The sequence below is a fragment of the Suricata suricatta genome, chromosome 8 (assembly GCF_006229205.1).
Source record: "Suricata suricatta isolate VVHF042 chromosome 8, meerkat_22Aug2017_6uvM2_HiC, whole genome shotgun sequence".
NCBI classification, from domain to species: Eukaryota; Metazoa; Chordata; class Mammalia; order Carnivora; family Herpestidae; genus Suricata; species Suricata suricatta.
The window spans coordinates 92108956-92123379 of record NC_043707.1 but is presented as its reverse complement, the minus strand read 5'-3'; the positions used below and the strand labels follow the sequence as shown (position 1 = coordinate 92123379).

General features: G+C 37.2%; 1 protein-coding gene across 2 annotated transcripts in view; it reads right to left on the bottom strand.

The window, feature by feature from the left end:
• DOCK7 (dedicator of cytokinesis 7) overlaps positions 1-14424 on the bottom strand; it is a 217066-nt gene that overhangs the window by 77599 nt on the left and 125043 nt on the right. For both annotated transcript variants that reach the window (XM_029950088.1, XM_029950089.1), the window contains exons 19-22: positions 14285-14371; positions 8974-9205; positions 5719-5883; positions 3390-3559 (exon numbers count right to left, since the gene is read on the bottom strand). In XM_029950088.1, coding sequence (XP_029805948.1) covers positions 3390-3559; positions 5719-5883; positions 8974-9205; positions 14285-14371 — 654 coding nt within the window. The remainder of the gene's footprint in view (positions 1-3389; positions 3560-5718; positions 5884-8973; positions 9206-14284; positions 14372-14424) is intronic.

The following is a 14424-nucleotide window of genomic DNA, read 5'->3' as shown; positions in this document are numbered from 1 at the left end:
GAGAGAGAGAGAATCTCAACATGGAGCCCAACGCAGGGCTCGATCCTGTGACCCGGGGATCATGGCCTGAGCTGAAATCAAAAGTCAGGAGCTCAACCAACTGAGCCCCCCCAAGTGCTCGTGACTTAGGTTTTTAAAACAGCATTCTGTTTACTATGTTGTGAAGAAAGTGTAGGTTGGACGCAGGAAAACCATTTTTCAGGTTATTACATTAATCAAGGAAGAGATGATAGTTCAAACCAAATGGTAGCAGCAAAGGTAGTGAGCAGTGATTCTATCTTTAGCATATATTCAAATCTGAACAAAAGGATTTAAGAAAGGCATCTAAGTCCATAATTTCAGAGAGAGAGTTGTACTGGAAATATAATTTTGGGAGTCATTACATTATAGTGGTACTTAAAACTATGTAATTTGATAAACATCAAGCAAGTGAGTATAGAGAGAAAAAAGATTAAGATAAATAAGGACAGAGCCCTGGAGCACTTGCAGATTAAGAAATCAGAGAAGAAAGAATCCACAGAGACTGAAAAGGTATAACCAGTAATGTAAAAGGAAAACTAAGAGTGCAGAGCCTGGAAGGCAAGTAAATAAATAAACTAAGGAGGAAAGAATGTGACTAGGTCCAAATCTGCTGTAAGGTCAGGTAAGCCGAGCATTGAGAATTACCCACTAGATTTAGCAACATGGAGAGCTTTGGTGACATAAACAAGGGCAGTTTGCGTGGGAGCAATATCTGAAGTAGGGTAAAGAGAATGGGAGTAAAAAAACTGAAGATAGCTAGGAAACTCTTTTATAAAGAATTCTACTACAAAAGGTAGCAGAGAAACAGTGAGGAAGCTAGCCACTGAAATATTATAGAGGAGATTTCAGGATAAATAAAAATGGGATCAATACTAGCATGCTTGTATGTGGATGGGATGTTTTAGCAGGTAGGGAGCAAATGATGATGTAGCACAGAGGTGAGATAATTACTGGAGTGAGGATACTGAGTAAATAGAGAGGGGGATAGGAGGCTGTTTACAAATGGATTCACAAAAATGGATGGTCTGTCTCCAGCAGAATACTATATTAAGTAATGGGTTGTTGTAGATGGTAGTAGGTAAGTAGATGTCTTGTAAAAGTTTTATAAAAGTATTCTTTTGATGGCTTCAATTTTCTCAATAAAGTGAGGGGGGTTGGTGGGCAGTTGAGGGAAGAAGGCATGGAACCTTTTTCTGGGAGAATAGGAAAGTAAACAGAATACTGAAATAGAGTGTAATTGCTGACAGCATTGAGGGCTCTCTTGAGGTCCATGGCTTTTAAATTTACATGACAGTGGTCATCATGACACTTCTCAAAAGTCATGTTCATTGGCACAGGTGCTGACACAAACATCTGGCACAGACAGAGGACCAGGCTCAACTATGACTTGAGGTTTGGCTAAGCAAGTCAAATGAAATAACAGAAGGAGAAGGTAATTGAGGTTTGATTATAATAGGGATAACCATAACGATTGGTCATGGAATTGAAGCAAGCTAAATTGGAAGAAAGAACACTAAGGGACTGAGGCACACACAGTAAAAGGTCATTAGATCAAGTGATGAGAGGTTGCAGAGGAATACGAGCCTGTTAGAGTTAGGGTGCTAGAGAGAACTGGCGCTAATAAAGAACAGTTTGCATGAAACTGAGATTATGAGAATTAAAGTTATTAGTAATGACAACATCTAGGGTATGACCATGGCTGAGGCAGGATGAAAGACAAATCATTTAAAAAAAGAATTTCTTGATTGGAAAGGCCAGTGAAGTCAGAACAAATAAACAGTCGCAATGAATAAACTTCAGATTCCTTTCAATTTTAACAAGGAGATAAAGTTATACACTATTATCATTAACTATTATGATTAAAATGATAGTTCAAAATAAAGTAACTATCAAAAAATTTTCAGGCAAAAAAAGAGAAAACATAAAATCCATTTAAATAAAACTTGATTAGGATGAGGCTGTGTTGTCATAAGACAAATTCTCATCTTATGATGACTTTCTCAGAAGTTTATATATGTATCATTATATTTTCACCTCAGATCACCAGACTTTCATGTCATTATGTCTCATTTTATGAACTACTTGAAAGAAGGGAAATAATCATCTCAATATATGTAGACTTTTATTTAAATTTTGATATTTAAATTTTGATTTCAAATACATCATATAAAGGAAAACCCTAGAATTATGCTAGATGAGGTATAAAGCAAATCTTACAGAAACTAATAGGCATTGTATAAGTAGAACCTTTAGGAAAATGGTCTTTTTCATTTCCCTAACTCTTCAATAGGAAAGTTTATTATAATTCACAAATCAGATTCATTCCACTGAAGAACTATATTTATAGTAGATAAATAATGCTAAGTAGTACCTCTATTAAAATGAGATACGATCAAGAATGAATACACAGATAAAAAATCTGAGTTCTTTTCCTAAAAGTAGAAATATATATGTGGAGAGGTCAGGCCTTCTCATTTCCAACTGCTGCATTACTCAGGTTACTCTGCAGAATCCCTTGTAAATACTTCTGCATTTCATTCTCTCGGGGAGTTCACCAAAAAATGAAAGTTGTTTAATTAGAGTAACATCTATATAGATCTTACAGACTAAAAGTGCAAAAGAGAAGTTGCCTATGATTCCACAACGATGATGCCTGCCTCCTTTCCCACAGCAGAAAAAATATGTTCTAAAGGGTTTGGCCAAAACACAGCAAAACATGAATTATTGACCTCCATCTTACTATTCTTTTTTCCAGCTTGTTCAAACTGAGTTATCTGTGTGCTTTACCTATAAAAAGGTAGTAACTATTAACTATTCCTTATTTTTTTTTGAAGAGGGCTCAGTAAAGATGCTGTAAATATAAATATAGCCGGATCTTATACTAGCTGGTCTCCCTTGTTACGTGGAATAATCATTAACCATCATTAAATAAATCATACTTTTTTGTGTGCTGGTGCATTTCCTATAGTTTTCCCTGTGAAAGGTAGCTATATTACCAATCAAGGCTAATCAATGTTTCTGATATTTTGCAGAGAAGGGATGGGGGCTCATAGTTTATATCAATGATGTGTCCCTTCTACACAGCAGTATCACACAGACAAAAGTTAAGTTATATAGACTGGTCATTCGGAACAAATCTCTGAATTTGGCAGATTTTCTTGAGCAGAATGCATAGGCCAGTCTGTAATAGCAAACTTACTTAACAGAAACATGAAGCACTCAGGGCATACTGAGAGAACAGAAAGGTACAATGTCTTGCCTATTACTAATCCAAATACCTTTTAAAATAAGGATAAATTAAAACTAGACATCGCTCATTTGTTCATAAACTGAAAATCAAAATGTACAGATGACTATCTTCAGTTTACCTTACTGCCGATGATGGACCGTACTTCATCATCTGGTGACGTGGGCGTCCCAGATATGTCTGGATTACTATTACTAAGGCTCCGAGAACGATTTAAATTAAGGCTTGCAGGTCTCACAGCAGATCGAGCCATTGTGGCATAATGCACTGATCCTCCCAAACCCCCAGGACCTAGAGTTGTATATAAAACAGCACATAATTAAACAAAGAAAATTAGTCAGGAAAGGACCTGAAGAAAATCTCTGCTACTTCCAAAATTCCATAAAAATCATGAACTGCTTTTATTTCTAAATGAAAAATACTGGAAATTTAAAAAAAAATTCAAAACTTAATACCTACGCAAAGAAATTCTGTTTTATAGCAGTTGACAAAACCACATGTAATGATAAAATCATGATCTTGTCAATGCTTCAGATTATATATTACTTGCACAATAAACAGCAAGATAGAAAACACACACATTGACACGTATTACTTTCATTTTAGATATAAGGATATCTAGGACCCCAAATGCTCCGCTAATAGCTCTTCCTTTTTCCCACTCTTCCTACTCTATCCTTGATACAAAGTCCTAGACAGACAGCCAATTTACTGTCAACATCTCTTAAATGCGACTGTTAAATGTGACTGCTTTTTAAACATATATTTATTACTTTTGAGAGGGAGAAAGAGAGAGGGAGTGAGGAACAGAGACAGAAGGAAGAGACACAGAATCTGAAGTAGGCTCCAGGCTCTGAGCTGGAGTCCCAAATGTGGGACTTGAACTCATGAGCTGTGAGATCATGACCTCAGCTGAAGTCGGATGCTTAACTGACTGAGCCACCCAGGTGCCCAACAAGACTATGTTTTATTTCTGTCTTCATCAATAAGAATTTGAACTATAACAAAATGACAACCTTATGACATAGATGTATACTTAAGATCATTCTAAGAGCCCAAGTTATAAATGTAAGAATTTCTTAGTCTAAAATCAACCATGTTCTATGAACATAAAAATACCCCACAATTGTATCCATAATTGATCTCCATTGTCTTAAAGAAATCCTTCTGAGTGTCATCTTTGCAAATGACACACACCTATCAACTAATTAATTTAAACAGTCTTTCAGGTCAGCATGTAAAAAAGATGTTTTGCAGAATCTGTGGAATTCTGATAGTGTACTGAATGAAAGTATAAATGAAGAAACACTATATATAGTCTGCAATATACATTCAGAGCCTCAAGTACCAGAATTTTAAAAATCAAGATAGGAAATTACAACCCAGAATGTAAGAGTCAATTACTTCTCTTTTTGTAATTATGAAATAAAATGAGGTAAAACTTAGAGTCAGGGGCACCTGGGTGGCTCAGTCGGTTAAGCATCCAACTTTGGCTCAGGTCACGATCTCACGGTTCATGGGTTTGAGCCCTGCGTCAGACTGTGCTGACAGCTCAGAGCCTGGAGCCTGTCTTCGGATTCTGTGTCTCCTCTCTCTGACCCTCCCCCACTCACCCAGTCTCTCTCTCTCAAAAATAAATAAATAAATAAAAACATTAAAAAAAACTTGAGTCAGATTACTATTATGCCTAGTTCTCACAATGAATGTCATAATTATTTATCATGATTATTAATGTTAATGTTGCCAATAGCTGGAAAAGGGCACTTACCATTATCATTAGTGATGAATGAAGACTCATACAAATATGTGAGCAGGTTGAAAGGTATGCACAACATAATCATTAACTAACTGAACTAAAGAGTTATTCAAACTACAACATTCCCCCCCACCACCACCACCAGCACCCCCCGCCCCCACCACCACCCTACCACCAACGTCATACAAAAAGCAAGTAACTGCTTTGGACCCTGATATACAGAAAGACTATATTATTTACCATAAAGAGATCAGGACTTTTCTAGGGAATAATCTTCTAAATTATTGTAGGTTTCACAAGGTTATGAGGGAACTACTAAACCATCCTATTTCTTCTTTAGTATCCAGCATTCCAGATGACAAATCTAACATTCTATTTATCTTACCGTAACAGAGAATGATGAAATGCTTCTAGAGATACAGAACTAATTTTCAAGGTTTAAATAATTTCCAAGAATTAAATCAACCAAGTTCTAATTCAAATTAAAGGAAGTTGTATAAATAATGATGCCTGAAAATGTAAGCTAGTTATCCTTTTAACTCCAGCACCTAGCATAGTCCATGCCACTTAACAGGCATTTAATAAATATTTGCTGTTGAATGGATGAATCCCACTATGACTACTAGATTATTTCAGTCTTGCCATGAACATACAATCTATGTAAGACAGTTTCAAAGTAACAAGAATAAAATACCTGGTGATGGTGAATTAGGGTAAGTATTTGGTAGGCGAAAAACATAATAGATGTATGATGCAAGAAGGCTGTTCCTGCCGTGCTGGTCATGATTTCCTTCCAAGTTTTTGTGAAGCCGATTTATAATTGATGCCATGGCTTCAAAAGATGCTTGACCTAGATTGACTATTAAGAAGGAGGAAAATATTTTTGTGTTAACTTTTTTAAACTCCAAATTCCAAAAAGATCAAGGTTATGTGATCTTTGTATGTGTTAACTATAGTGATTATATACAGTAAGTGGATAAAGGTATTCGATGTTGATTTTAATGCCATCTTGTATTAGCTGAAGCAAAATTCCTTTCCTAAACAAAATTTTAAAAATAAACACTGGAGGAGTTTGCGTAGTAAAAAAAAAATAAACATCAACCAACAGGTACCCATTATTTTGTAAAATAATACAAAGCATATAAGAAAAAAGAATCTTGGGATGCCTGAGTGGCTCCGTCGGTTAAGCATCCAACTTCGGCTCAGGTCAGGCCACGATCTCACAGTTCATGAGTTCAAGCCCTGTGTCGGGCTCTGTACTGACAGCTCTGAGCTTGGAGCCTGCTTTGGATTCTGTGTTTCCCTCTCTCCCTCTCTGCTCCTCCCCCTGCTCACACTCTGTCTCTCTCCCTCTCAAGAATAAATGAACATTAAAAACAAAGAAATCTTATCTTGTGTATCACCTTTGAAAAGTCACTTCTTATTTTAAAGGTGACTCTGAAAACCTATATTAACCGACGATGAGCACGTGTTACTTTCGTTTTAAAAAAATTAACAATGAAAGTGGATTATCAAAAATATCAACTTAAAATAGTAAGAAAAGAGAATAGTGATTAGCAGTTTGACTGCCATGAGCGCATCAGCAGAAGGACTAGGTGGCTAGAAAAAAAAGTTGCGGTAAGACAGTATAGCCATTTTAAATGCCAGGCTAAGTAATATTTACCCATTCAAGTTACTATATAACAAGAATTTTGCAATAGTTGGAAAATTCTGGTAACACACTGACTAAATGGGTAAAACAAACAGCCATTTTGAATAATAAAGCCTCAGAATCTAGGATTTATTTAATCAAGACGGGAGATTATGAACAGAAATGAGGCCAATTAAGTTTTCCTAAAAGTGAAATAATCCAGTAAAGTGGTCACTTAGGAAGACTAATCTATATATACTGAACTAGAAAAGGAACTAGAGACGCAGAAACCTAAGTGGGCTGTAGCAATTTTACCTGTGTTCTGCTTAATTCCTTTTCCTTACACTAGCTATTCCAAACCATCAGAATCCTTCTCAAAACTCAAGTTCATTTTATTCCCTTCTCGGGAAATCTTGTTTTCTTATCTCAAAGTACAAAGTTATAAAGTATAAAAACCCTGAACTTTTTACTACAAATTATCCAAATCTGAAGTCATTTTTATTTCCCTTCCAAAGGAATCAGTGCCCCTCTCCTATACATTAGAATGACCTCTCCACCTTCACTCGTGTCCTACAGACTTGCGTCATTAATTAAACCTTTTAACACCTCTATACCTTATTTTTTCTCCCTGCTCCACAAGTTTCACAAAGCACATAAACATGCTCAAATGTCTCTATCATTATGCCATAAGCAACACTGGTTCCTCTTCTAAATGAATTTCTTTGAAGAGTAGTATATACACTTTGTATTCCTTTCATCACATACTACACACTACTCAATTCTCTGTAGTCTGGTCTCCACTTCCACTGTTTGACTGAAACTGTTCTTGCCAATTTTGCCAGTGGACACTTCTTTAGTAAGTAAGACTGGGACCCTGAAGTCAGTTGCCTGGGTTTCAATCCTTAGGCAAATTTTCAAGCGTTGTGCTCATCACTCTACTCATTTGTACGACAGTGGTTCTAATGCCTAGACATAGAGTTTTGAGGATTTCATACATTAATATAAATAAAGCACACAGCACTACTGCTGGCATATAACAAGTGCTGGACAAATGTTTGTTACTAGTGCCATTATTGTTATTTTATTTACATAATCTACAAAAATGAACAGTGCTAAATTTTTTTCTTAAAATCTTGAATGACTCTTTTGTCAGTACTCTGTACAATTGCTCTTCAGTATTTCTTAACCTATCCCTCTTCTTCATGTCACCTGTCTTTTGGCAGGACTTCAGAATTTTTTGTATGAAATTCTGTAAGATTCCTAATCTGTCTTCCTGCCTCCAGATTTCCCACTTTCAACTCATCTCCACGCAGCACACTCATCTTTATAACAGTCAAACGGGGTCACATCACTTCCCTAATTAAGACCAGACCTTTCAAACGCTATTGATTTCTTTTAGAATAATAGTCCCAATTCCGTAAGTATCATGAAAGAGCCCTCTCCCTCTCCCTCACCGCCAATATCATCTCTAATCACCAACCCGTCAATTTATGACTACTTACAATTCCCCCCAAATTTCCCAGTTTATGTACCTGTTTGTGTACGATGCACATACTATTTCATCTCCCTAGACTAGTTATTTAACTGTCAGGCTCCTACTCATCTTTAAAATGTTTGACCCAAGAGTCACCTCTACTGACAAGTCTGCCCTAAAATTAAAAAATCCCAAGTTGCTGAACATTCCTCTCCATTGTGCAACCATTTAACACAAAATTTTTATAACACATTAGCTGAAATTTCTTACAAGCTCAAGTACTTTGCAGGATTTGGGTGGAAGCTCGTAGCAAAAGAAGAGGAATAAATCTTGGAAAAAGAGTGGGAAACAGGAGTACCTCTAATTGCAGAACAGCCCAGAAGAAAACGAGAATATAGAGATTTTGAGTTGATGAAGAAAAGAACAGCTATTTTTAAATAGAAGATAGCAGATGAGTCAAAATGTAGGCTAGGTAAAGCACATATCATGTAAAATGCAAAATCATTTATCTATTTGCCGGTTTTCCAAACTGGTCTATGAGATCCTTGAAATGAGGAACTAAGCCTTGGACACAGCCCACAAGTATCTGGCACATAGTAAGTGCTCAATATTTGGTGAACAAATAAATGAATGTGTTTCCATAATCTGGATTGAAGTCTACATGGCACATTTTATAAAAACAAAAAGAAAGCTCTTTTCTGTCATGAGAAACGGTAACACCCACCCCACACTCCCCCAAATCAAACACAGTAATTACAGAGAACAGGAAGTCATGATTCTATTTCTGCAAAAGGTAGAAATACCCCATTATAAATTTTATAATTCCTCAAGTATAAGTAAATTACCTATTTGCCCAGCAATGACAGGAGGTCTAACAACTAAAAGTATCAGTTTATCAAGCAGCAGATGAAGAAATCGGACCACTGGTTCCAACTGAGATGAATTCAACGCTGAAATACTGCTCTTCAGTTCATTTTCTAAGTTATTTTCCATGATTCGCATGTCTCCAATTCGGACTGGGAACATGTGTTCATCCAGAGCATTGACCAGAGCAAAAAACTTGTCAAGATAAGGATCCTAAAATAAAGAATGAACAAAAGCACTAACCAATTATAACTGTAAATTCCCCAGACTAACATAAAATAGCTCATACTAATTGATACAAAAAGTACACAAGTATATATGAACATTGTTTCCAATTAAACACTATTATCTTTTATCATTTATTATTGTAAAGTGGCCATTTTGAACGCTATTGATTACTCATGAACTCTTCGGATATTAATTAAGGATTTCTTCCCCCAATGTCTGTCTGCCTTATTGTTTTAGAACTTAATTATTGTGCAAGTCTGTTAGTACATGGCCTGTGTCCATTATTAATTTATTACCTCTCAGCTCCATCCAAACCCACAATCTCTGCCACATTTTTTAAATGTTTTTTTAAATTTATTTTTGAGAAAGAGAGACAAGACAGCATGAGCAGGGAAGGGTCAGAGAGATAAGGAGACACAGAATCTGAAGACAGGCTCTAGGCTCTAAGCTAGCTATCAGCACAGAACCCGATGCAGGGCTCGAACCCACGAACCATGAGATTATGACCTGAGCCAAAGTCAGACACTTAACAGACTACGCCACCCAGGTGCCCAAAAATCTTTGCCACATTTTGTAACAGTGGACCTAGACCTTGCAAACTATTTCTCCTTTTCAGATGGCCTATGGTTTGGCTCTGACAACAGAGGGTGCAGGAAATAGCCTTCCTTTCTCCAGTTTGTTTCCTGACAGCGGCTAGCAGATGTGAATGCTGGGGCTCAGAGGTAAGGGACACAGCAGCAGTGTTCACAGCAGCAAAGGTGGCTCTTTTTGCTCCTCTGCAGGTACCCTCCACCCCACAGCACGGCAGTGTGTTCCAGCACCAGTGGTGTTCCCTCCTCGGGGGTCTGATTCACAGCCTTCAGGATCCTCCTCCAGGCTCCTAAACTCCTTCCTTATCACTCTCTGCAACTGCTATCTCCATTACAATCACAGAATTTTCTTCTACCCCATTAGGAATGAATCACCTGCAACCCAGTTAACAATTATATATATACAAATTGTCCCCATTTAAATTACTGGCAGCTTCCAACTCCTGACCGCTATTATTTAACCTCCTTCTACACTAACAGAACTACAGTCTGATTTAAAGTAATCATGTGCCCAGTCCCAGGGTAGACACTTGGTGTCTCGGCTGCTTTATGTTTTGTCATACCCATGTGTACAGTTATGACCAATGAGATGTGAGCAAAAGTCTGTTGCAACTCCAGGAAGACTTTAACTTAGTTAACAATAAAAATAAACTTGAAGACAGTAATGCCGAAGAGCTTCATTCACATTTATAGTTCTAATATTGTTCTCTTTTGATATGTATGTTTTAATTACTGAATTACTATATATTTCCCCAGTAAATTAAAAATAGCTATAAGCAAAGTATGAAAACATTCTAAGAAGAGCAGCTGGGTGGCTCAATCAGTCAAGCTCCCAACTCTCAATTTTGGCTTGGGTCATGATTTCATAGTTCATGAGTTCAAGCCCTGCACCAAGCTCTGCACTGAAGCACAGAGCCTGCTTGGGATTCTCTGTCTCCCTCTCTCTCTCCGCCCCTCCCCTGCTCACCCCTGCTCTCTCAAAAATAGACATTTTTTAAAAAAACATAAGAGAGAGGCGGCAAGTTGGCAGAGAAGTAAGGAGCCCCATTATCTCCGCCCACCCGCAATTATCAAACTAAGAAGAATTAAAAGCCACAGCTTACTGAGCTCTAAGAACAGAAATGCGCGCACAGACCCTTACATCATAAGAAACATTACTGTCTTCAACTGATCCTTTAAAAAAGATAATAGATGGGTGGCTCAGTCAGCTAAGTGGCCGACTTCATCTCATGTCATGATCTCACGGTTCATGAGTTCCAGCCCTGTGTCAGACTCTGGGCTGACAGCTCGGAGCCTGAATCTTGCTTCGGATTCTGTGTCTCCCTCTCTCTCTGCTCCTCCCCTGCTCATTCTCTGTTTCTCTGTCTCTCAAAAATAAATAAATGTTAAAATTTTTTAGAAGAAAAAAAGTTAATACATGATGAAGTTATTTTACAGATTTGCAAAAATTTATAAAATTCTGAGTATTAGCCATCAGGACTGTGAATGCCTGAGTGCTACAAAGTCCATACTTCCATTTTATCTTCCCTTACATTCTACAGATTCTAAATCATCTATATATTTTGCACAAATCCTTCTTTGTCACTTAAGACAACATATGTATCTGCCTCCATAAAAGCAAAGGTAGGAGTAAAATATAAATATACTATCAACTCTAAAAGGAGAAAACTAACAATGATTATAGGAATTAAAAAAACATGAAAAATACTGTACTTTTATAATGATTAGGATACTATTAGGGAAAGAATATATTTCCACAGTACACTTGAACATCAATTTTATCATTATCAGAAGAGTAAGGACTATAGGAAACATAGAACATATCCAGTATTGGGAAAGGAAAAATTCCACTGGAGCCCTTCTTTTACTGGGTTCTACCTGCATACTGCTAAATAAAATCTATCTACTACCATTTGTCGTTGTTTTAAAACTTAATGTGGGGCACTGGGCGGCTCAGTCGGTTGAGCAGCCGGCTTCGGCTCAGGTCATGATCTCACAGTTCGTGGGTTCAAGCCCTGCGTCGGGTTCTGTGCTGACAGCTAGCTCAGAGCCCGGAGCCTGCTTCAGATTCTGTATCTCTCTCTCTCTCTCTCTCTGAACCTCCCCTGCTCGTGCTATCTCCCTGTCTCTCAAAAATAAATAAAAGACATTTAAAAAAAAATTTTTTTTAAACTTAATATACAAGTGTTCTGTCTTCTTATTTTTTCCCTACTTCACTGTAAAAAAGAGTTTGCATAACAAGGTTAAGACTGCTATCATTTGAAAGGCCAGCTTATACAGTTGGCTCTTGGCTGGCATCTCAGAACTTGGATTTCAAGAGAGTTCCAACTGACAGGGAATGATGGCTCACCAGACCTAAACTACTTGGGCAGACAATATGGTTTATGCTGAAAATGTGCTTTCCTTCTGGGAATCAAGAACTTTGGTATGTGACAGCCAGAGGGTGTCTCTGTTATAAGCCAACAGTAAAAACCCTGGGAACTAAGTCTCTAAAGAATGAGCTTCCCCCGCGGTGCCTAGGTGGCTCAGTCGGTTAAGCCTCCGACTTCGGCTCAGGTCAGATCTCACGTTCGTGGGTTCGAGCCCTGTGTCAGGCTCTGTGCTGACAGCTAGCTCAGAGCCTGGAGCCTGCTTCCCTGTCTGTATCTCCTTCTCTCTCTCTGCCCTTCCCCCTCTCATGCTCTGTCTCTCTCTGTATCAAAAAATAAATAAAACATTAAAAAAAATTAAAAAAAAAAAAAGAATGAGCTTCCCTGATACACAACATTTCATGTGTGCTGCTCTAACTCACATTATGTGACTCCACTGGGAAAGGACTCCTGGAAGCTTGTGCTTTGTTTCCTCTGAACTTGACCTCTTTTCCCTTAGCTGATTTTATACCTTTCACTAAAATAAATCATAGCTGTGAATATGGCTGCATGCTGGGTCCTGTGAGTTCTGCTAGAAAAACCACTGAACTTGAGGGTGGCATTGGAAATCCACGTGTACTACTCCCTCCCTTTTCAAGTTGGATTCCATTTTCTTTTTTTCTTCTCTCTTTTTGTTTTCTTTTATAGTTTATTGTCAAGTTAGTTTCCATTTGGATTCCATTTTCAATACTTGCCTCTTCTCACTCTGCATTTTCTCCCTGGAAAAACACTCCCCAGTATAGTTTCAGCTATCACATTTATTCTGTCACCCCCAATGCTAAACTCAAACTTAATTACAACTGCCTTAGGATATTTTTATCTTAAGTACATAGGCATTTCAAATTCAACAGGCTCAAAAATAAATTCACTACAGCTCCAGAATCATCTTGATTATCTCCAAAATCTCTCTTAGCATGCTACCAAATTTGCTTCTCTCATGTTTCCTATTTAGGTTAGAAATCACCATCTACCTGGACCCTTAACTCTATATAGCATTCAAGGTCCTTCACAATCTGTAACCAGCCTGGTCTTCTATTTTCATCTATCACGATTTCCCATGCACTATAAATTACATTCACACCAGTTTACTTGCCTGTCCTTAAACAAACCACTATCCCTTTGCACTTGCTTTTTATCAACTGAGTAACCCACTCTCTCTCTCTGTATGTTAAATGCCTACTTATCAATATAGTATCTCAGTTCCCAGCAGAATAGACAACTCTCTCCTCTTGAGAGGATTTCGTTCATATATCTAACACAGTAATAACTTACTGTACTGCAATTATTTATACATTTTCCCCTATTATACTGTAAGGTATAAGGTCTTTGAAGGAAAGTTTCTTTCCTTGAAGGTAATAACATCCCTGACCTTATAGAGGTTACAGCCTAATGAGGAAAGAACAATAAATAAATGCATATGTATGTATGCATACGTACACACACACTACACACACACACAGGAAAAAATACAAAAGTGTGAGAGAGTGCAGGTAAGAGCTAGAATCGGTAGCAAGTGCAGGCTAAGATGATAGAAAATGATGGGGCTTCTACATTTAAGAGTCTCCAGAAAAGGCCTAAGGTAAGCAGAAGCCTTTTTGAAAAGAAGTGCATGTCAGGAGCAAAGTATTCCAGCTAGAGAAAGAGTAAATATATAGACTTTGAGAAAAACCTGGTCTGTTTCAGATATATGGTGAAGAATATGGAGCAAATGATCCCTAAGAACTCTTTCTCTTTGAATTATCTGACTCTATAAGGAATAAAATGAGTTGTATGATGGTTTTTCAATTCTAATTCTGCAACCTACCAGAAACTAAAAGAAAAAGTCACTTAATTGTTCAAAACAAAGTTGATGACATTTTGAAATGCAAAATAATTGCTTGTGTTGATATTAAGTGACTTTGTGGATGGCTTTAAAAAGTAACTTCTAAATCTGTACATTTCTGATATATAGTCCTATAATTCTTACAGCAGATAACCGTACTAACACTGACTTAAGTAGTCAGACTAGATAATATGCTTATCATTCAAGTTACAATTGATCATATAATTATTAAAACTCAACTTACTTGTGTATGGATAGATGAAACAGCAACAACTTCAACATTAAAAACACCTTTGTGATTATCTACCCATTTCATGCCAGGTAGAGGAACCTGTAAGATATTAAGTATAACGATCACAGATACTTAAGTTGACCAGATATTTT